This window comes from Mauremys mutica, chromosome 13 (assembly GCF_020497125.1).
Source record: "Mauremys mutica isolate MM-2020 ecotype Southern chromosome 13, ASM2049712v1, whole genome shotgun sequence".
In the NCBI taxonomy this organism is placed as follows: Eukaryota; Metazoa; Chordata; order Testudines; family Geoemydidae; genus Mauremys; species Mauremys mutica.
The window spans coordinates 27,687,218-27,710,816 of record NC_059084.1 but is presented as its reverse complement, the minus strand read 5'-3'; the positions used below and the strand labels follow the sequence as shown (position 1 = coordinate 27,710,816).

The following is a 23,599-nucleotide window of genomic DNA, read 5'->3' as shown; positions in this document are numbered from 1 at the left end:
TGTGTCACATAATAAGAGCCCAGGAGCAGCCAACCACATTAAAGTCAATACATTTAAAACTAATACAAGGAAATGCTTTCTTTTACTGCAGATTAACTGATGGCACTTGCTGCCATAAAGTTTGACTGAACCAAAGAACTTATTAAAATTCAAAATAATTAGATATGGATGACAAGAAGATTTAGTTGAATTCTATCCACCATTACATTATATAGGATAACTTTATAATGGACAGAAATCCTCCTGCTTCAGGTCATAAGCCAGACCACAAACTGCCAAAGGTTAGGAAGAAATATATCCTGTATGTATGTTGGTGCATAATTAATTGTGGAGGCTGTAAAACTTTTCTCTAGTATCTGCCACTGTCTGAAATAAGATATTGATCTAGATCAGAGGTGGGAAAACTACGGCCCGCAGGCCACATCCATCCTGCCAGACTGTCCTGCAAGGCCCTTGAACTCCCAACAGGGGAGGCTACTCCGGGCCCCTTCCCCACTGTCCGCCTTCCCCCACAGCCTCAGCTCGCCCCGCCACCAGCCCTCTGGCCTGCTGCTCTTGCCGGGCAGTATGGCGGTGTGGCTGGCTCCAGCCAGGCAGCGTTGCTGCGAGCTCCTGCTGCTTTGAGCGGCATGGTAAGGGGGCAGGGAGTTGGATAAGGGTTGGATAAGGAGCAGGGGATCTGTGGGGGTAGTTGGGACAGGGAGTAGGGAGCGGTTGGTTGGGGCGGAGATTCTGGGGGGGGGGGGGGGGGTCAGGAGATGGGGGTGTGGATAAGGGTCAGGGCAGTCAGGGGATAGGGAGCAGGGGGGGTTAGATAAGGGGTAGGGTCCCGGGAGGGCAGTTAGGAGCAGGGGTCCCGGGAGAGGGTGGTCAGGGGACAAAGAGTGTGGGGGGGTTGGATGTGTCAGGGTTTCGGGGGGAGGGGGGCGGTCAGGGGGCAGGAAGTGGGAGGGGGTGGATAGGGGGCAGGGGCCAGGCTGTTTGGGGAGGCATAGCCTTCCATACCAGGCCCTCCATACAGTTTCACAACCCCGATGTGGCCCTTAGGCCAAAAAGTTTTCCCACCCCTGATCTAGATGGACTGTTGGTATGGTCCTGTGTGATGGTGCATTAGAATATTTTTGCTGTTCTTTGGTTTAATTCTCTCAGTGAAGAGAGACCATCATGGTGTTGTGAATGCTCTAGTGATGAATCTTTGACTTCAGTTGATTTTTGTTTTTGTTTTGTTTTGTGTAAATGGCAAAATTCTAAACCCACTGTTAACTGTCTCTTCTTGTATCAGCCCAGGCCTCTTTTTCAGGAGGTGGCTATGAAAATCTGTCAGAGCTTTCTATGTGATCCTGTTACAGTGAGCTAACAATCATTTAAAATGACCACTGAACCAACTCGTGGTATAACATCTTTCTAAGCTTGTTCCCAGAGTCCTTCCGTGTACAGAGCTTCTGTTGAAGTCAAAGGGAGCTCTGTATGCAGAGGGACTGAAGGATTGGGCTGTTAGTAAATGCAAATATTTATTTTCTTCAGAATTTTCTTTGCACAGAAGCAAAACCACTTTGGGTAATCCTGTAATAGACACACCCTCTGCCCTAATATCTACTTCCCAAAGCCAGCTGGATTTACAACCCTATTAAATATTGCAGTAATGTGTGCGGGCCCGGGTGCTAGGTGCTGTACTAACACAGTTACGCTCTCACAAATATATACTGTGCATAACAATGTCTTTATTCCACATGCTCTAATCTCCAATGGAAATGTTAGGTTCTATAAAAATAGGTAATACTATGTACTAAGCACTTCCCAGAAAACACATCAGGTCCCTGCCCCAAAGAGCTTATCAAATACAGCCTCTTAATCTAAAAGAGTGAGAATGTTTGAAGAAATTGGTGCATTGACAAGAAAACTTAAATCTATGTTCCCTTCACGTAACTGTACTGGTGGTTACTTCAGAACATAAGAATGGCCGTACCGGGTCAGACCAAAGGTCCATCTAGCCCAGTATCCTGTCTACTGAAAGTGGCCAATGCCAGGTGCCCCAGAGGGAGTGAACCTAACAGGCAATGATGAAGTGATCTCTCTCCTGCCATCCATCTCCATCCTCTGACAAACAGAGGCTAGGGACACCAACAGAGGCTAGGGACACTTTAGCATCAAATAATTTTTTGTCTTGTGTGGAAATTTGCCTGGTTAGTCTAAAGCAGGGATCGGCAACCTTTGGCAAATGGCCCATCAGGGAACTCTGCTGGTGGGCCGGGACGGTTTGTTTACCTGCAGCGTCCGCAGGTTTGGCCTATCGCAGCTCCCACTGGCCACGGTTCGCCGTTCCATGCCAATGGGGGCTGTGGGAAGTGGCGTGAGCCGAGGAATGTACTGGCCGCTGCTTCCAGCCAATCCGTGGTCTACAGAATAAATGTTTTAAACATAATGTGTGGTTACAGTTGTTTCTGCTTAAGCAATTCCACAGTAAATTAAATTGGGTATTAGGTTAGGTTGTCTACTGCTGTAATTACTATCTTGGAAACAGCAAAGGCTTAATTAAATATGCAGATCCCAAGGGCTGACTCTTTCATGGCTGCCTAATGTAATAGCAGTCTTCATAAAGAATAAAGATGGGCTGTGTTATATTTTAACTTCAAACATGCTTCTTTATTTTGCGTGTGTGAAATATTGATATGCTAGAGGAAAAATTCATAGGTGTCTTATACTTGTATGAAGTGATGGTAGTGGATCTGGGGAGAAGAGGAGCTACTATCATTACTTCCTGATAAAATATTTATAGTTTTGGCTTCACTGTGAATTTTTTAATACAATTATATTATCTACCATGACAACACATCACAGCTTAATATGTATATATGCAGATAGCAAGGACTGTTCCACAGGCTTTAGAAAAATGTGGCATAACTGCTCATCAGTTTTCAGAATTAAACATTGTAGTTGATAAGTTCACATATAGAATTGCTGTAGATCAGAACAAAAACATCTTGAATATACACCTGAGAATAAATACTGTGGTGATCCTAAAGCATTGATTGCAATATATAAAAAGCCTGCTACCACAACAATCGTTGCAGTAAAGACTATAATTAGTTTCCCATTTTAAGTTGAATTTTCCCCCCATCTTAACAGTATTTACCCCATTCCCTGCAGATTTCTTGGGTGTGGTGTTTGCCAGAGGATATTTTTTTCACAATTTCTGGTTAGCCACCCAAGACGCTGGTAGATACGAGAGTATGAGAAATTAGGTTTTTCACTGTTGAACATTTCATAAATTAAAATACTGCAATCTAAGACAGCTTATTCTTTTGATTTGAAGTATTGTTTTGTTCTGTGCTCATGTGAAATAGTGCATTAAAATAGGAAAGCAACTCTCTCATAACTTTGGTGTTTTTAACTGAAGTGGCAGCTCTCTGCATGAATTAGGACAAGCAGAATGCTTGGAGGACTTTTGGAAGCGTGTGAGAACAGCTTAAAATCAATTCTGCACACTTCAGGTTAAATGTGGCCTGTAAAAGGAAACACTTTCTGGCTTTGTACCATTCTTTGTTTTGGATTATGTGTAAAAGAGGTCTGAAACATGGGCGCCAATTCTGTGCGTGCTATGGGTTTGAAGCACCCATGGGGAAAAAAAGAAGTGGGTGCTTAGCACCCACTGGCAGCCCTGCTGATCAGTTCCTCTCCCCCCCCCCCCCCCAGCGCCTCCTGCCATGGATCAGCTGTTCAGTGGCATGCAGGAGGTGCTAGGGGAGGTGGGGGTAGGAAGAGGCAGGGCAAGGGTGAGAGCTTGGGGAAAGGGGTGGAGTGGGGGCAGGGCCTGGGGCAGAGTGGGGGCTGAGCATCACCCGGGATCTGAGTAAGACGCCGCCTATGGTCTGAAAGGCTCCATCTCTCCTCTCTCTCCCCTTCCTTCTCCACCCCAAACACAGACAAATACACCCATTTATTTTTACAGTAGAAAGTCACTGCCCAAAAGTTCTGTTAACTCGGTTAAGGCTGCATGGCAATGCCTCATACCTTTCCAGAACCTTGAGTGCATCTCCACTGAAAGCCTCTAAGAATCAGTCCTTAATTGAATGGGTGGAGTGTGGCCTCACAGAACTTTGTTTGGCATTTAGTAGTAGTTAAAATAAGTTTTTAAACATCTGAATAAAAATAATTTACCCTCCCAATCAGGTTTCACTTCTTTCTATCTGATGTCATAAACCTTAAACAAGAATTGAATTTGATATAAAGAAAAAGCGGGGGAATTTAAAACAAAACAACCTCCTCCCCACCCCACTTTTCAGGCCTCCTTTGTATATCACAGAAATCTTTTCAATTTTCATCCTTCAGTGGTCACCTTTAGCACAGCTGTCATTTCACATCTAGTGCAGTCTACATATTTGGGTTCCAGTCCTGCAGTTGAATTGTTATGGTGGACCTTTGCTAATCTGCTATGCATCTGTTTGATAATCTTGGAGAAATACTGACCTTGTCATCATTACACACCAATTTACTTGTGGTAACAAGTGTATAAACTCATGGTGTGGTTTCTCCATCCTTTCAGAGAGTTACAGGTATGAAAATCGCCAATGCTGCAGTTTCTGAACCATGTAAAAAGTGAAAAAGAGGAGGAATTGTGGGGTATCAGGGCTAGATCCATAATGGGATTTAGGTGCCTAAGTCTAAAACTTAGATCCTCAAAACCCCTGCTCAGCTCCTGCTTAATCCTGTAGGCAGCTAAATACCCTAGGCACTTAAGTTTCCACTGGTAAAGTCTCCTAGTCACCAAAAAATCTGCCATTGGGCATGCGTGCATCTGCTTCAGTCTGGTTACCTAACTTATGCCTGAGCTCCAGTGGGATCCTCAAACTAGGCATTCCTCCATCTAACCTGCAGAGCCCATGTATGCTCGGAGGCTGCCTAACAGATCAGGCCTCATACAAAGCAGTGCTGTCAGAAGAAGAGGTGGTGGTGCCCCCTTACAACTTTTAGCCAGTGGTTAGAGAATTGCCTGGGATGTGTGAGACCTGGGTTCAGTTCCTCCGTCTGCCTGATGTGGAACAGGGATTTGAACCCACATCTCCCGAGAGTGCCCTGAACACTGGGTTCTGGGATATTCTGCAGTAGGGTGCTCAGTCCTTCCTTTGTAATGGTTCCACTTCATATAGTCACTGGAACGGGGACTTGAACTTGGGCCTCCCACTTCCCAGTGAGTGCCATAATCACTGGATTAGAGAACCATGCTCACTTTCTCTGGCCCCACGACTACTTATTCAGACAAAGTGGAGCAGTTTCAACAGGAGGGACAGAGTCCAGCCTCAGAATACCTCATAGCCCAGCAGTTAGGGTATGTTGGGATAAAGAGCCAAAGAGTTAATGGCATTAACATGACTAACTGTCCAACATGAAACACTTTTAAACAAAGTTAGATATACAGAGACCTCATACTGTTTAGTACCATGGCAATGCATCTGGAAATTCATGCCAAAAATGTAGTGATTGAAATACACAAAAGGAAAAGAATAGAAACAAGACAAGAATACTGAAACAGAAATTGAGTGATTATGCAAAACAAACGTAATCAAACCCTATGAAACCAGAACCTTTTCTGGAGAGGGTGAATGTTGGTTAAAGTCTTTTATTCTGTCAAACAGCCGTCGTTGGTGGGGAAGAAAGGGTTGGTTCTGTTCAGTTTTTGAGTTGGGAACGCTATTTCTTTCTTCCTTTAGACAAGACAGACACAGAAGGGAGAGAAGAGGTACAATAGTAAATGTGGGGGAAATGCAGCATTTGTTGGTCTTTTCAGGATATAGGGCAGTTGGTCAGTTACAAACAGATGGTTTGGACTGGGGCAGGTCAGCTATGATAGCTGTTGCTCTGGACCCCAGCTTGCCTCTCTAATCAGGGACATTATCTGTTTGGTTTGGCCATGTCCCCCTCCATCATTGGTGGTACTTAGGCCTATCAGAGCTGGATGGGCCATTTCATCTTGTGCAGTGCAGTTGATTTCAGGATCAGGTGAAAAGCCAACAGAGGGAGATAGGACAGGAGGAAGACAGTGGGGAACAAAGCGACACATGAGAGACAGGAAGACAGAACAGGAGCTCATATGTACACCTCTACCCTGATATAATGCAACCCGATATAACACAAATTCTGATATAATGCAGTAAAGCAGTGCTGAGGCTGCGCACTCCGGCAGATCAAAGCAAGTTCGATATTACGTGGTTTCACCTATAACGTGGTAAGATTTTTTTTTTTGGCTCCCAAGGACAGCGTTCTATCCAGGTAGAGGTATATATGTACAAAGTTACAATGACATGACTTAGCCAAGCAATTGTGGCCTCTTCTGTTGCCATAATCATGTGCTGTCTATCACTTCTAAGTCAGTTATTCCTATTTACAATACACAGGCTTCTGAATGGGTTCAGGGCACATGCTAGTGGATTTGATCGCAGGATAGAACTCTAGTGTGTCTGGGAATTAGACTCGAATTTTGACTGCCACTGAGTCTGGCCTATTAAAGCAGCCTGCAAACATCCTGAGTGTAAATTTTTTTCAAGTGCAAAAAATTAATCTCTCACTTGTATCTTGATGGTTATTTTATATGTTATAGGTCAAAAGTAAAAAGATCTAGATATAGATTAGAGTTAATAAGGATCTTTTAATTCTATGTTAGGTACTGAACCAAAATTCAGATAAATACTGGGAGGACATGTCTGCTTGGAAGTCGTAATGTTCTAATGTGAAAGATCTGGTGGGGATATTTTTGTGTAGCACAGAATGTTCTCTTCACTTGTATTCACAGTCTGACTTCTGTGCCTTGGTTTATCTGTGAAAGCAAAGCCATGAAAAGGCAGAGCTGATTACCGCAAAAAAAAGAAAAATCCGGAATGTGAAATGCATCCTATTGTAGGCGGATAAATGAATTAATAGAACTCACAGGAGAAAATGAATGTGAAATGACCCAAATTAGCCTGTCAGTTTCATAATCTCTCCAATTTAATAAAATATTCCAGTTGTAATTGGTATGAATTCTAAATTGGATTAAAGCATAGTTGTGGAAATGTAGCTGCTATTAAATAACCTCTAAATAAACTACAGGAAGGTGCATTCCTCTCAATTAGAGACATTTCAGTGTCTTGTTTGACCTTTTTAGTACACTTTTTTAATGCCAGGTGCAATGATATTTAACCAGTTGTATAATCTCTCTTTTCACTTCAAAAAAGTGCTTTCCATCTAGATGTTGTTTCACTGGGTAAATATTACCCTGAATTGTCCAAGTGTTGAAAAGTGTGGTCCATGTATATATGAGTAAGACAGCCTATATTTGCTCTTACATTCCTATTTGTATTCCTTCCCACCTCAACATCACTTAAACATAGATGTTTTTTCTAACATTTTCTCATAGCATAATCCTGCAGCAGGCAAAATGGAAGGGACTGTGGAAAACTTGAGTAGTGAGATTTCAAAGCAAGGTCATGACCACTACTGGGTATAAGGATATTCCTGCTGTTAGAAAAAAGTTAGGGGATAACATAGAATCATAGAATCATAGAATCTCAGGGTTGGAAGGGACCTCAGGAGGTCATCTAGTCCAACCCCCTGCTCAAAGCAGGACCAAACCCAACTAAATCATCCCAGCCAGGGCTTTGTCAAGCCTGACCTTAAAAACCTCTAAGGAAGGAGATTCCACTACCTCCCTAGGTAACCCATTCCAGTTCTTCACCACCCTACTAGTGAAAAAGTTTTTCCTAATATCCAACCTAAACCTCCCCCTCTGCAACTTGAGACCATTACTCCTTGTTCTGTCATCTTCTACCACTGAGAACAGTCTAGATCCATCCTCTTTGGAACCCCCTTTCAGGTAGTTGAAAGCAGCTATCAAATCCCCCCTCATTCTTCTCTTCTGCAGACTAAACAATCCCAGTTCCCTCAGCCTCTCCTCATAAGTCATGTGCTCCAGCCCCCTAATCATTTTTGTTGCCCTCCGCTGGACTCTCTCCAATTTATCCACATCCTTCTTGTAGTGTGGGGCCCAAAACTGGACACAGTACTCCAAATGAGGCCTCACCAGTGCTGAGTAGAGGGGGATGATCACATCCCTTGATCTGCTGGAAATGCCCCTACTTATACAACCCAAAATGCCATTAGCCTTCTTGGCAACAAGGGCACACTGTTGACTCATATTCAGCTTTTCGTCCACCGTAACCCCTAGGTCCTTTTCTGCAGAACTGCTACCCAGCCATTCGGTCCCTAGTCTGTAGCAGTGCATGGGATTCTTCCGTCCTAAGTGCAGGACTCTGCACTTGTCCTTGTTGAACCTCATCATATTTCTTTTGGCCCAATCCTCTAATTTGTCTAGGTCCCTCTGTATCCTATCCCTACCCTCCAGCGTATCAACCACTCCTCCCAGTTTAGTGTCATCTGCAAACTTGCTAAGGGTGCAGTCCACACCATCCTCCAGATCGTTAATGAAGATATTGAACAAAACCGGCCCCAGCACCGACCCTTGGGGCACTCCACTTGATACCGGCTGCCATCTAGACATGGAACCATTGATCACTACCCGTTGAGCCCGACCATCTAGCCAGTTTTCTATCCACCTTACCGTCCATTCATCCAGCCCAGACTTCTTTAACTTGCTGGCAAGAATACTGTGGGAGACTGTATCAAAAGCTTTGCTAAAATCCAGAAATAGTATATCCACTGCTTTCCCCTCATCCACAGAGCCGGTTATCTCGTCATATGGGACGTCAACATGGGAAAGTAGGACTAATGCTGGGGCATGGACTGTCCCGGATCAGGACACTACAGATTGACTGGAGAACCAGGGTTGGAGAGAACTTAAGTGTCAAATAAAGCTTACCTGAGACATAATACAGACCTTTTCATGTGCAGGAGCAGGAGCCTGACTTACTAAACGAGAGGTTTACCACCAGACAAACAAAAAAAACAAGAAGCAGCAAAGAGTCCTGTGGCACCTTATAGACTAACAGACGTTTTGCAGCATGAGCTTTCGTGGGTGAATCCCCACTTCTTCGGATGCAAGACTTCGGATGCAATCCGAAGAAGTGGGGATTCACCCACGAAAGCTCATGCTGCAAAACGTCTGTTAGTCTATAAGGTGCCACAGGACTCTTTGCTGCTTCTGCAGAACCAGACTAACACGGCTACCCCTCTGATACATAAAAAAAACAAGGGAAATTACAAAACAAAAAAATCTCAAATGACTTAAGATTAGTAAATGCAATTAGAGTGAAATACATTGAGCAGACACTCCTGGGGTGGGAAGGGTGGGTGAGAGAAGAAAATAGAGATAAATGGAATGGAAATAGAAAGATATGGTTAGAAAATTCTGGTTAGTACCTGATACCTAGTTCATACACACACCATTAAAAACACACTCTCAATGTTTAGTGCCCATATAGCCGGAGTTCTGTCCTTGTAACAAAATACTCCCAGTAAGTACAAAGTCTAAAAGAACCTTATGTATTTATCCCATAGCTTTCACTAAGAACTGTACGTAAACTGTAATACCGTACTTTTGTTTATACAACAGCTGTAAGAACTCTGGCCTTGCAGTCTACATAGTCCACAAAATTAACAGTTCTGAGTATCCTACCTTTTGTTTCTCGGATTTCTCTCTAGTGCCATCACACTGAATACAAGCACGTCCAAATAGCAGGCTTTTCTTTCTGAGCAAGATAACTTGATCATTCCAAAATTAAATTGTCTATAGTCTGTTTATTATTATCTCTAATATTTGTTTAATGTATTGCACATAATTTTATGATATGGCATAAAGCAGGCACCAGTAGCATCCAGCATGATACTGCAGAGCAAATACTAGATTTTGTTATATGAAAGCCCAGTCAAACTGCCATTCATGTCAAAGGAAAGACTATTGCTATTGTCAATGGAATTTGGATTGGTCCTAAAATAGGGACACCAGTCAAGGAGGGAAGCAAGTCACAGAAATATTTATTTTAGCAGTATGTGCATGAATTGTGCAAAGCTGGACTCAAAATGGGCAGTGTGGCCTTTGATTTTCATACTGGCTGTTTAGATTGTTTCAATGGATGTGATCAATGGTTCTTTTGATTTGTGCTTGGCAGCTTTAATTGTAACTGTACCTAGTTTTCTGTTTTGTAATGTGTTTCAGAGTAATGATAAAATAATTCAAGGGTTACAAAACAAAAGGGCTGTGTAGTGTGCAGCCACCCCGGAGCCTTATCTTGATGGGCTAAAAAGGTGTGTGTTTTCAACTAAATACAATTGGATAATTCTCCTTTTACCCATCAGGACAGGACCCAACAGTACATATGAGGCCCCTGTAAATGTACAGTCAGCTTCTAGGAGATCAGCCTGATCACCTGTATTGCAGCCACTCATTTATCGTGTCAATTGAAACTGTCATTCTAGAAAAGGTGACGAGGAATTCTGTCCCTCTTCAGGAAGGTTATACTTTTCAGGTAGGGGAATCTCTCCCACAATTCAATTCCAGCACTACAGCCAGGAAAGGCAAATTCTGAAATAGCATTTTTAGGGGATGGGTTTTAGAACTGGATTTTGGAAATTCTATTTTTTCTTCACTTCTAATGAATATGTGTAAACAACAAGTTTTCTGTCACAAACTGGCCCTCAACAGGATATTGTGTGTTATATATGTCTGAGACGTCTCAATTATACATTTCCTACACCTTTCCCCAATAAACCTCTTTTGATCAGTCTTTCACAGAGGCTAGAGACTTGAACAAAAGGAGCAAAGAATCCTGTGGCACCTTATAGACTAACAGACGTTTTGCAGCATGAGCTTTCGTGGGTGAATACCCACTTCGTCGGATGCAAGTATTCACCCACGAAAGCTCATGTTGCAAAATGTCTGTTAGTCTATAAGGTGCCACAGGATTCTTTGCTGCTTTTACAGATCCAGACTAACACGGCTACCCCTCTGATACTTGAATAAAAGGGACATGCATGGAGTGAAATGTAACACAGGTCTCAGTTCAGATGCTAAGCTCTATCTTGGAGGAAAGAACTGCAGTCCTCAGGTTAGAGTCTGAGTAGATGTCCAAGTTGATTCTATTTCTTAAGCAGATAAATGTTAAGTTACCAAGTCTATTGTATATTGAGAACTGGATTATTGATCTCTTTGACAAAGGTAGCTGGAAATAACATTTAGGGTAATTAGTTGTTTCATCTAAACAATGACTCTGTCAGAGAGGTTGTGTTGTATCTGTCAGCCAAAGCACAGGTTGGTTGGTTGGAAATAGCTAGAAAAGGACCCTGATGGAGGGAGATGTAATACTTGGTCATGGAGGGGCAAGGGGCACTTGTTTCTAACATAGATTTTTTTCGTAATGTATATCTAAGGGGATAGGTATAGTAGGAATATGCCTATGTCTATGTGGTTGTGCCCAGTATTTTACTATGTTTGTTCCTTTCTTCTTTGTGTGGTGATACCCAACCAATCTGTCCTTCTGTAGGCCCTGTTCACACTACAACCTGTAATCAAATTTGTAACTACTTACAGCAGGCACCTTATATCCACACTAAAGTTGGTCATACTTTTTTTTTTAATTTTATTTTATTGGAATGATTTGCAACAAACTGCCCTTTGCAAAACCAAAATTTTCTGTGGGGAAAACTTTGGGGGTGGGAGGGTTAGTTTTGGGCAGGGAATCAAAATGATGGATCTCCAGTTGCCTGCTTGGAAGGTCTCTTTTGACAAAAGCTTTACAGGCAGCTGCCAGTACTGAACACCTGACTCTGCCTTCCTGATGCTCAGCTCAGCTCTCTGGGTGGCCAGGCACTCTGCCTGTCCTGCTGCTGGGCTGCAAAGCTCTTGTCAACGTCACTTTCTCAGACAAATTAAAAAATCCATGTTGGTTCACCTGAAACAGCGCTTTTCTAAAATCCCTTTCTGGGAAAATGTTGCAATTTTGCCATTTTGGCTCAGTTTGGGATTTTTTTTTTTTTTTAAGAACACGTAATTTTTAACAGGGAGGGATTTCCATTTTCCAGCCAGCTCTAATCCACATACATTATGAATGAATGATACAGAGCAGCTAGTTGAGTTTCTTTTTTTATTTTTTTATTTATTTATTTATTTTTGGAGATATACCAATCTCCTAGAACTGGAAGGGACCTTGAAAGGTCATTGAGTCCAGCCCCCTGCCTTCATTAGCAGGACCAATTTTTGCCCCAGATCCCCAAGTGGCCCCTCAAGGATTGAACTCACAACCCTGGGTTTAGCAGGCCAATGCTCAAACCATTGAGCTATCCCTCCCCCCACTTTTGCCAGTGATCTAGTCAGGTGGTATTATCTTCCTGTAACTAGTTGTGCACACATGTGCACATGCACTGGGGGTGGAGGAGTGGAGTGCTTAGTGTGAACTGAAAACCATGATCTGGTTTGTGTATCCAGTTTGACTGGGTCTCCTTCTTCCCAGCTTTCTGTACAGAGTACTCAGACCCATGTGTTGGTATCTATGGATTTCATGCAAAGGCATTGTGGGATAGCTCATCTGCCCATACCTTCGTAGAAAGCACTTAGTAATGTCTGTTCATGTTTGTGTAGATCTAGAAACAAACACAGCAGAAAAGCTGCTGTGCAGGCTCAAACTGAACAGGGTTATAGAGACAGAGACAGCACCTCTATTGGTTACAAAAATCATATTTAGAAGATTCAGTGTGGGCGGGACCTTACACCAGGGGAGATGTGAAATGTGTTTATACAAGATGAGCTTTCCTTGACCACTGCTCTTATTCAAACAGGAGCGATACTAGGAAGCGAGGTACAGTAGAACCTCAGTTATGAACACCTCGGGAATGGAGGTTGTTCGTAACTCTGAAGAAAATGTTATGGTGGTTCTATCAAAAGTTTACAACTGAACATTGACTTAATACAGCTTTGAAACTTTACTATGCAGAAGAAAAAAGCTGCTTTCCCTTTTTTTTTTTTAGTAGTTTACGTTTAACACAGTACTCCACTGTATTGGCCTTTTTTGTGTCTGCGACTGCCTGATTGCTTGCTTCTGGTTCCAAATGAGGGATGTAGTTGACTGGTCAGTTCGTAACTCTGGTGTTCATAACCCTGAGGTTCTACTGTATATAATGCTTTCACCCAGTCACTCCTGCTTAGCTGCAGCTGCTGATTGAGCCTGCATCATAGTTAAAACCATGTTTGGCAGTTACTGTACCATGGACTGCTGTGTGTTCCATGGGAAAAGATGGAGGAAGATGTTACTTTTAAATAGGCATGCTTATGTTTTGAAACATGATGTTTGCTATAAAACACAGTACCCTGCAGCACCATCCATGCTGAGCATCTAGACTGCCAACGTTGTGATTGCTGGTTTATAGTCTGTATTTTGACATGAAGTGGACACCATTACATTTGTTTAGGCAGAATCACAAAACAGTAACAAATTTTAATTAAACTAGATAGAAGAGCAGATGAGCAATAGAATGAATTAAACATTGTTCTGTTTTGTGAATGGAATTTTGTACACATTTGAATGGCTATTTTGGACACAAATCACATACATCCTGTTTTTGTTTTTGTTTCATCTAGCTGCTCTTCAAGCCCTAAAACGCAAGAAGAGGTACGAGAAGCAGCTGGCGCAGATAGATGGCACGTTATCAACAATTGAATTCCAGAGGGAAGCCCTTGAAAATGCCAATACCAATACTGAAGTGCTCAAGAATATGGGCCTGGCTGCTAAAGCTATGAAAGCTGCTCATGACAACATGTAAGAAATTTCATATTGTATCCTTGAATGAATGTTCACTTTATCAAAATCAAACCAGAAATTATAGAAAGAGAACAAAGGACCAGGTCCCATGCAATCTGCTAAAATACTCTGCATCATCGTGGCATGAAATAACTGATTTTTGCAGAGGTTACAGACAAAGCAGTAAAGTATTTTTAAAAAGTTTAAAATATAATACTAGGTGTATTCGCTTATTGATCAAGCTACAAAAGATGGGATTTTTCAACCCAGAAACATTTTGTGGGGTACGAGGCCATTAATAGCACACACACAATTTTGTCTAGCTAAAGTATAGTGTCAATAGTAGTCTGAAGTGATTTCAGAGATGTACTGGTCACAGATTCATCTAATACCTGTACACTTTTGAAAAGCCTTGTTTAAAAGGGGTGCATAATCTGTTCCTTTTTTTCTTCTACTCAATATAATTTGGAAACAAAAATGACTTTGAGATGGAGTTATGGTTGAGAGTACATATAAGTAACTAAGGGTAAACTACAGAGATGTTGTAATTAACACAAAGCCAATATTTGCAAACCCAGGAAACTCTGAACTAAGGTTAAATTTAAAAGAATCCAAACCTGTTCAGATATAGGACTGCATAGTTAAGGCCCCTAAATAGTCTTTACTGAGCCATATAGTGACCCCATGTTATTAGGTGTGTAAAATATTCTCCAGAGAAATTTATGAAGAATTGTACTCTTTCAAAATGGCTGGCATCCCCCATTTTTTGCAATGATAATGAGGCCAGGTGCTGACCTCAGTAAATATGCCCTCTTTCCAAATGCCACCACATTCCATGGACCCCAATGGGAGTGAAGGTAAACTGACCTCAGGAAAGATGATAGCCCCCTATGCTGTCAGGAGGTGGAGAAGAACACTGAGGAGTAGGTGAATAGATGCAGTGGCCATTTTTGTTAAGGGCAGTGTGTTGCTTCAGTCCCATTGAGAACAAAGGGGAAAAGAGGCTATTTTGAAAGAGGGCAGTTCTTCGTGGAATTCTCTGAAGTGTATTGAGTTTCTGCCCCTTAGTAAACTTGAATATGGAGAAAAATAGGTGTGTGAGTGTGAATGACAATGCTTAAAAAAAAAAAACAAAAAAAAAAACCTTTACATGTAATCCGTGCACAAGATTTCAGTGAGTTAAGTATATGCAAAGTTGTAAGAGTCTGCATTATTCCATTAAGGTTGTTGGGGACAAAAGTATGACAAAACAGGTGCCAGGTTTCTTAAAGGACCCATTTTTTATTTAAATTAAAACTAATGAATTAGCTTGTAAATTTTCAGAAGTCATTCTGTGCTCTGAGAGTAAGGAGTAGAATTTGAGGGGGGGGGAGGGACATCTTGTATTTTTCATACATAAGAGGTTAAATCCTGGCTTCAAGTCAAAAACTCAACTCACCCTTAACTGTGGACTTGATGGTGATGATGATTGTGTCCTGTGATGGCACTTTTTTTGTCCATCCTTGACTAAAGCAAATAGAGCCGAGTTACACTAAGAATTAGAGTTCAAAGCAAACTGATAAATGGATCTTGATGGCTTAAAGGATTGATAATAGGGTAACGGAGCCTTTCACCCCTGACAAGTTGAAGCTGACCTAGATCTGTAGTAGTAACCAAAAGTAGTTGCCAGCCAATGGGCTGCTTGGCTACCTATGTGAAATGGTTTTGTGGGATCAGTCCATCTTGCCATGTGTTTATATCTTTTCTGAGGGTAAATGGGAGCTTTTGTCCTCCAGGGCTCTCAGTCCATCTTTCAGCACTACATTTCTGCCAAAGAGAAAAATTTAAGAACAGCAAACAGGTGATTTCTAGAATCATGAGGGAGGTAATCTGCTGGGAATGAGGGAGAAAGGTAATGAGCACCTCCTCCTGTCCAGTCCACACAGCAGAAATGGCATGTGCTTTAGAGGAAGCTTCATACCTTCCTGAAATGGGTAAAAATGCCAAGACGTTGGCAGGGAGTAGAGAATGGAGATTGTGCAGAGTGGAGCAGTTGAGGGAAGGTAGCTGCAATGGCTGGAGATGTGAGGTCATGCACAGCTGAAATGCCATCGCAAGGTGGAATTAGCATTGCCACAGAATTAGCAAATGCAGTCAGTGGGCAGTGCAAACTAGATTAATGACCTAACATGTTGTACTCTTTTCTCTTTACAGGGATATCGATAAAGTAGACGAATTGATGCAGGATATTGCTGAACAGCAGGAGCTGGCAGATGAAATTTCAACAGCTATTTCAAAGCCTGTAGGATTTGGGGAAGACTTTGATGAGGTAAAACAGCTCAAGAGTTGCACTGTTTTAAATTAAAACCCATCTCTTAGTGATCTGAGTTCTGCATGCATTCAGACAACAGTGCAAGTTCTAGGATATAAAATTTCTCCTAGCAAGTGGTCTTTTCCACCTCAGAAAATTGTGCGCATGGCAGCTACAAAACTTGGATGGGACTTCAAACCCCCAACATTTTGGAGGCTTTTGGAGCAGAGAATTCTGTGCCCATCAGAAGGTGAAGCTGTAAATTCAGATCAGGGTTGAGATTCAGACCCTGCCCTTACAGTTTGAGGGTCATGTGCTGGGGTCATTTAGGCCATCCTCTGTGATGATGTACCTAGCTGAGTCTGTCTGTGTTTGTGCTACTTAGTGGCAAGTGTGATCTGAATCATTCTTTTTCCCTTTACAATACTAGGATGAACTGATGGCAGAATTGGAGGAACTAGAACAGGAAGAACTAGACAAAAACCTGTTGGAGATCAGTGGTCCCGAGACAGTACCACTACCAAATGTGCCCTCAATAGCAATACCATCAAAGCCAGGTAATTGTCTGCCTTTGCCAAAGCCAGCTTGGTTCATTAACATGTGCATTCATCAAATCAGCAGCTCTTAATAAGGATTTGAATTTTCTGGCTACAAGCAGCTTGTAGAGTTAATATGGAATTGCTTCATGAATCACATGATGTATTATTCTCAAGGGATCCTTCATCTCCTTTCATTAAATCTATGAAAATTAATAGCTGTAACAGAAGCAGTTAGCATGTATTCCCGCACTTCCAGTTTATCCTATAATACCTTAAAAAACAAAGTTCAAGGTAGAATGGATATGTAGGAGGAAGAAGTGATGGCTGGGAGTCTTGTACTAATGGCAGCTGATTTAATGGGAAGCAATCCTGACAAGACCAAACACAGAGGTAAAAGCAAGGGAGACTTGAGTGAGAAATAGCCCTTGGAATTTAGTCTTGCAAGTTGGTCTCAGTGCTCTGATTGAACCATGCTTGCAGATCTTTGAGTCTGCCTCTCGCCCCTGTACTGAGATGCTGTGGTCTTACTTAGCTGACCCATCTATTTTCATAGCACTCTGTTTTGGGTGAATAATGCTGACTCCTGACTACCCAAGGTGCATGGGGTCCCTATCTTAGAGATGGCACTCAAATCAGATGACACCAAACTGAGTTTTGTGCAAAACCTTGGAGCAAAAGCTTCTGGGGAGGCAAATCACAAGGACAAATCCTGGTTGGTGCATGTGCATTACTGGTACATAGAGAAGCTCCATGCTGGCCTGATTCTGTTGTGGTGGGTTTCTTTGTTAGTTCTGCCATTGGGTCCTGCCTTCCATGGTTCTTGTCTATGCAGCAACCACTGTTGCACCCCTGGAGATGAAGGCACTGCAGAGCTGTCGTCAGGAAGTAGAAAGAGGAGCCTAGTTCTAGTGGAAGCTTATTGTGATCCCACACCCAAAAACCTAGCTAGTGGAGATAGTTTATAAGGGCCTGGCCTGTGCTCCTTGTCTCACTGTTTATCCTTGATGGTCATTGTCACTCAGGCCCCTCAGGAGCTCCTTAGCTGCCAATTGCCTTTCCCAGACTTCACTTCCCAGTGCCCCATCAGGCCTAGATGGCAGTTTATGTGAGAGCAGTCACTCACTCTGAACCAGTGGAAAGGGATGGAGTTGGGTGGCTGAAGAGCAACTCTCTCATCATTAGTGGTTGCCTTTCCCTCTGAGCCTGATTTAATGTTCCATAGAGAGAGCTCTGGCTGGACCCATTCATTTTCAGCATCAGGATTTGACTCATTAATAGGAAAAAATAAAGGAAAAGAGGGAGAGGGAAAAACCAGCGTTGTTCTCTGAATTGCACTAGGAAGGTATAATTGTAGAATCTCTGCCTCCATCTCTCACTTCTCCTCTGGCCTACATGAAAACTGTATAGTCTAGAATGGGGAGAAGTGTTAGATTTACACAGTTTTGGTTCAAAGCTAATAATATTGTATTCCAAACAACTCCTCCGCATCCTGTATGTAGAGTAAAAGTCATAGCTAATGAAATCCAGCGGACATGGAATGTCTTTGGCCTGTGCTAATGTCCATGATGTGACGTATAACCTTCCTGGACCTGCTTTACAGGCTCTGCCATAGTACAGTATAGCTGTGCCACAGTTTTACTGCATTTATTATCAAACCACAGTATAGTAGAAACTTCAGTATCCATTCACCCCATCAGTGTCTGTCTTCTCATGGCTGGTGAGGACCTGTAAATAGCAGCTATTTCTGTACAGCAGCTCTCTGCCTGAATTCAATATAGGTACGCTAAAAAGCCTGCTATATTTCTCTTTTATAACTGTTAAGTATGTTTTACTTCGGAGAAAATCATTTCACAGTGGAGTTAAGAAATTTCTATCAGGGTGGATTGACTTAAATAATCTCTTTTTAACATGATTTAAATCAGGAAGCAGGTAATTTTTTATTTAAATAATTGATTTTAATCCATTTAGCATGTTTACTTTTTAATTACTTTCCTTAAGAGAGGTTCATCCTTATTGTTTGGCATAATCACTAAAACACTCATTTGCCTCCAAATATAGGGTTCTTTTTGCTAAACAAGAAGATACACTATATCTGTACACATTTATTTAAGCATCGATATAGCTTCACATACACATACTCAGATTTTTAATTTTTGATTATTTTAGAAAATGGTGAATGATGCATTTCTTATTTATCAAGCGATTTGGTTATTTTACTTGGGATTTGTGGCAAGCTGCATTTGGATGGCAATTAGGAGTCAATTAGAAGTACCAAAATAGCATTTTAAAATTGGTTTTATTTAACTAATAAAAACGTCTTAAATGTGCTGTGTATATATAAGTTTTGATCAACTTTTTTTTCTTGTTTTGCATTTAAAACTGACCTATTAAACAAAGGAAGTAACCGCAGTTAGTGAATTGATGGATTATTTCTGGTCAAAGATATTTAAGTGACTAGCAGTATTTCTGAAATTATCTAAGCAGGCTAGGTGGCTAACTCCCATTGAAATCAAATCCCTTTGAAAATCTGGCCCTGTGTCCTTCAAGTTTTTAGAATTAAAAGATCTCATCCTAAATCAGAAGTTAAGAATTGTAGTAAATGAATAACGGAAGCAAAGATACACAAGGAGAAATCTATGGCCAGCATTGTTAAGGGACAATAAGGAGTTTTTACAATATATTGAACAGGAAGAATCTTGACAATGGTTTTGGTTCATTACTAGATTGAAATGATAGAATTAGCAATAATAATGCAGAAAAGGCAGAAGTGTTCAATAAATATTTCTGTTCTGTGTTTGGTCAAAAAAACATGATGTAGTTTCATCATATAGTGAACACTCTTTCCATCCCACTAATATCTCTGGAGAATGTTAAACAGAAGCTATTAAAGTTAATACTTTTAATGAGGTCCAGTTAACATGCATCCAAGTGTTTTAAAAGAGCTGGCTGAGGAGCTTGCTGGACAGTTAATGTTGATTTTCAATAAGTCTAAGGGCACTGGAGAAGTTTCAGAAGACTAGAAGAAAGCTAATGTGCTAGTTTTTAAAAAGAGTAAACAGGATGACCCGGGTAATTATAGGTCTGTTAATGGATAATGGAGTGGCTGATATGAGAATCAGTTAATAGAGAATTAAAGGAGGGTAATTTAATTAATGCCAATCAACAAGGGTTCATGGAAAATAGATCCTGTCAAACTAACTTGGTATTTTTTTAAATGAGATTATAAATGTAGTTGATAAAATTGATGTAAAATACTTAGATTTCTGTAAGCGTTTGGCTTGGTTCCACACGACATTTTGATTAAAAAAACTAGAATGATATAAAATAGATTAAAAACTGGCTAACTGATAAGTCTCAACATGTAGTTGTAAATAGGGAATGTTCATCAAGTGACTGTGTTTCTAGTGGAGTCCTGCAGGGATCAGCCCTTGGCCCTATGCTGTTTAACATTTTTTGTTATTAATGACCTAGGAGAAAACATAAAATCATCACTGATAAAGTGTGCAAATGATACTAAAATTGGGAGAGTGGTAAATATTGAGGACGACAGGTCACTAATACAGAATGATCTGGATCACTTGGCTAACTGGGCGCAATCAAACTGTGTTTTAATACACTAAATATAAATGTATACATCCCAAAACAAAGAGTGCAGGCCATATTTACAGCATGGGGGACTCAATCCTGGGAAGCAGTGACTCTGAAAAAGACTGGGGAGTCATGTTGGATTATCAGCTGAACATGAGCTCCCAATGGGACACTGTGGCCAAAAGAGGTAATGTGATCTAGGGGTACATAAAGACAGGAATCTCAAATAGAAGTAGAGAGGTTATTTGACCTGTATATTTGGCACTGGTGTGACTACTGCTGGAACATTGTGTCTAGTTTTGCTTCTCACAATTCAGGAAAGGTGGTGGTGTTAAATTGGAGAGGGCTCAGAGAAGAGCCTCAGGAATGATTAAAGAATTAGAAAACACGCCATATGGTAACAGACTTAAAGAACTCAACCTATTTAGTTTAACAGAAAGTTAAGGGTAACTTGATTAGTCTACAAGTACCTACATAGGGAACAAATATTTAATAATGGGATCTTCAGTCTAGGAGAGAAAGTTATGATTCGATCCAATGGATGGAAGTTGAAGGTAGGACAAATTCAGGGTGGAAATAAGGCATAAATTTTTGACAGTGAGGGTAATTAACCATTGGAACAATTTACCAAGGGCCATGGTGGATTTTCCATCACTGATGATTTTTAAATCAAAATTGGGATATTTTTCTCAAAGACCTGCTCCAGGAATTATTTCAATGAAGCTCTCTGGCCTGTGTTATTCTGGAGGTCAGACTAGATGATCGCAATGGTCCTTTCTGACTTTAGGATCTGTGAATCCTCTTCCTGCCTGGTGGTTGTTCATAGATTAGAAGAAGAAAACAAGTTTTTCTGCTTTTTCAGCTCAGTTGGCTTCTCAACTTTGAATGAACTAGCCCAAATGAAGAAATATTTTCTCTGCACCTCCTAGCTAACCTGAAACCAAAAGTAATTAAGACAAAAACTTTTCTGCGCAACAGAAACTAAAAGCACTGACATGATAAATTTAAATAGCAGCATTTGCTTCATTATCAAAACTGAAAATACAGATATGCAATGTAAGATATTGTACCATATTTATAAAGCTTCAGTTGAGCTTAAAAGTTAACAATGTTCCCCCAATTCTGTGTATAATAAAAAAGCAGCCCCCTTAATTCATTAAAATGTGAATGTTGACTGCAGCATATTTTTTATTTAAATGATTTTAAATAGATTATAATAAGTGTAAGGTTCATCGTAATGTCATAATTTCACATTTAATTTTTACAGGCTTATTTTTAAAAGAAAATATTTATTTAAATACAAAACTCAATTTGATATTTTTAAAAATCAGTTTTTATTTATCTTGATTTCTACTCTTCCATGCCCGTTTAATTTGGGGGACTCTGCCACAGGAGAGACCTTGAAACAGATTTACCATCCCTTGGCTCCTCCCCTTTCAAGGGTTGAACTTCAGGAACTTCCCATTTGTGCCAGTTTTGTATTACAAATTGCGCGCACACACACACACACCCCATACTATAAGCAACTGTTGGATTCATTATATGGAGAGACTGGATATCTTTTAAATTAAAAATAATTCTCTATCTTGCTGCATTAGGAATTTCTTTGGGGAAAGTGTAGTATTTAGAAATTTTTAAGGTGAGACTTGTAGTGCTTAGCGTTCTATAACTTCAAAGCACTGTACAGTTTTTAACTAACCTTCCCAATATTCCTGTCAGTAGCTATTGCCTTCATTTCCAGAGAGGTAAACTGAGAGCCAGAGGTGAAACAGCACAGGAACTCTGAGAGATCCTAGGCTAGGACTTGGTATTTCCTGGCTCCCAACTCCATCTATTTTTCCAGCTAGTGCTGCACTCAAATCAGTCTAAGACCAATAGCCCCAAATCCATAGTGGTTGGTGTAAGCACGCTGAATAAGAAACCATCCATTGCCAAATGGCTACTGCTTAGCTAAATAAACTTTACATGGCTCCAAAGGAGCTCCTAAACGAAACAGGTCTGCATCTTCCCATGCTTTGAGATTTGGTGACTGTGACAAATATTGGCAATGCTTGTGTATCACTCTGATTAAATGCACATTTGCATTCTTCTCACAAACGATTTTCTTTTCTCTTTTTGAAATATGGCCTCGGGAAGTTTAACCCTGGCTAGCTTTTAAAATGGCACATAAGTCTTGTAACTGAAAACCACATGTGGCATATTTGCTCTTCTGTGGGACCTAGTGCCTTGTGCAGTGCAGAGCCACCTGTCCAGGTGAAGCAGGACATTATGGGGTTACATCAAGGTATCCGCTCCTAACTCTTCACACCCTCTTTATACTACAGCCAAGAAGAAAGAAGAGGAGGATGACGATGACATGAAAGAGTTGGAAGCTTGGGCTGGAAACATGTAACTACAGCAGCAACCATTTGGAAAAACATAACAGACTTTGGCCACCTGGTTTAGGTGCACGTGTAGTGTGTTCGGGACAAAACATTAAGCAAAATGTCTTTCTCTCTTTAATCTTAACCCAAAGCAGTGGGCACTGCATTGCTGTATTCTGCATAGCACGGTCTGCGCAAAGGAAACAAATGGGGTCGGGGAAAGTTGCCTGCAGTTGATAATGTTGAATTTCTGTAAAATAAAATATATTTGCAAAATCCAACATTCAGCTTTTGGACTATGCTAATGCCACTGCTGGATTTTCATCTTGTAGAGTTTGGGGCATATTGAATTTAAATGACCTGAAATGCAGCCTGTAATTTTAAGTCAGTTGAAAGTGTGTCTAGAAGTCTTGTAAGACATTTAAAAAGGAAAAGTCATAAGCCACCATTGGCTTCTCATGTTTAGGTATAAGAATGCGTTAGGTTTTTAGTTCTTTGCACTCTGTATTTATTTCCTTTGTCTGTGTGATCACCTATCACTGCACTGACCTAGTCGCTGTTCCCATTTTTAATTAGTGAAATTGATTTGAAATTGATAAATACTACTTTGGAAGTAAGGGAGATTTACACTTAAAATCCAGCTGTACATTTTTTTCTATGTAGCAGTGCAAAGTTCATTGCTATTTGTGATAACTGGTAACCCATTCAGATACATGCACACATCTATTTTAATTAAGAAACTATGGTTTGCACTGTATTAAATACCTTGTTTAATTTTCATTCTCGGCTAGTGTCGTCAATTATCTATTTTTATTAGATTTAAAGAAATTTAATTTACATTAAATTTGGTTTCTGCTCCTTCCTGATAGAGGAACAAACAGACTTTTTGGCATCAGTTTATCTTTGAATCCATAATTGTAGCTATGGCCAGTATTTTGACAGATACAGAGTCAGGTCATTTATCATACAAACTCCAATGTTAGCTGAGCAAAATGATTGGGAGTGTTCCTGTAAAGTTGTTTTTCTTGACTGTTTTAGTGTAATGCTGGAACAACAGATTGAGACTCCAGTCAGAGGGCCCTAGGAGCTGCTGTGTTTGAG

At 40.9% G+C, this 23,599-nt stretch overlaps 1 protein-coding gene across 1 annotated transcript in view; it reads left to right on the top strand.

Moving 5' to 3' along the window:
* Positions 1–23,278, top strand: part of CHMP4B (charged multivesicular body protein 4B) — a 39,307-nt gene extending 16,029 nt beyond the window's left edge. Inside the window, exons 2-5 of the mRNA XM_044986512.1 lie at positions 13,559–13,736; positions 15,912–16,026; positions 16,439–16,565; positions 22,460–23,278. Of these exons, the coding sequence (XP_044842447.1) occupies positions 13,559–13,736; positions 15,912–16,026; positions 16,439–16,565; positions 22,460–22,527 (488 nt within the window). The 3' untranslated portion in view covers positions 22,528–23,278. The remainder of the gene's footprint in view (positions 1–13,558; positions 13,737–15,911; positions 16,027–16,438; positions 16,566–22,459) is intronic.
* Positions 23,279–23,599: the final 321 nt, after the last annotated feature.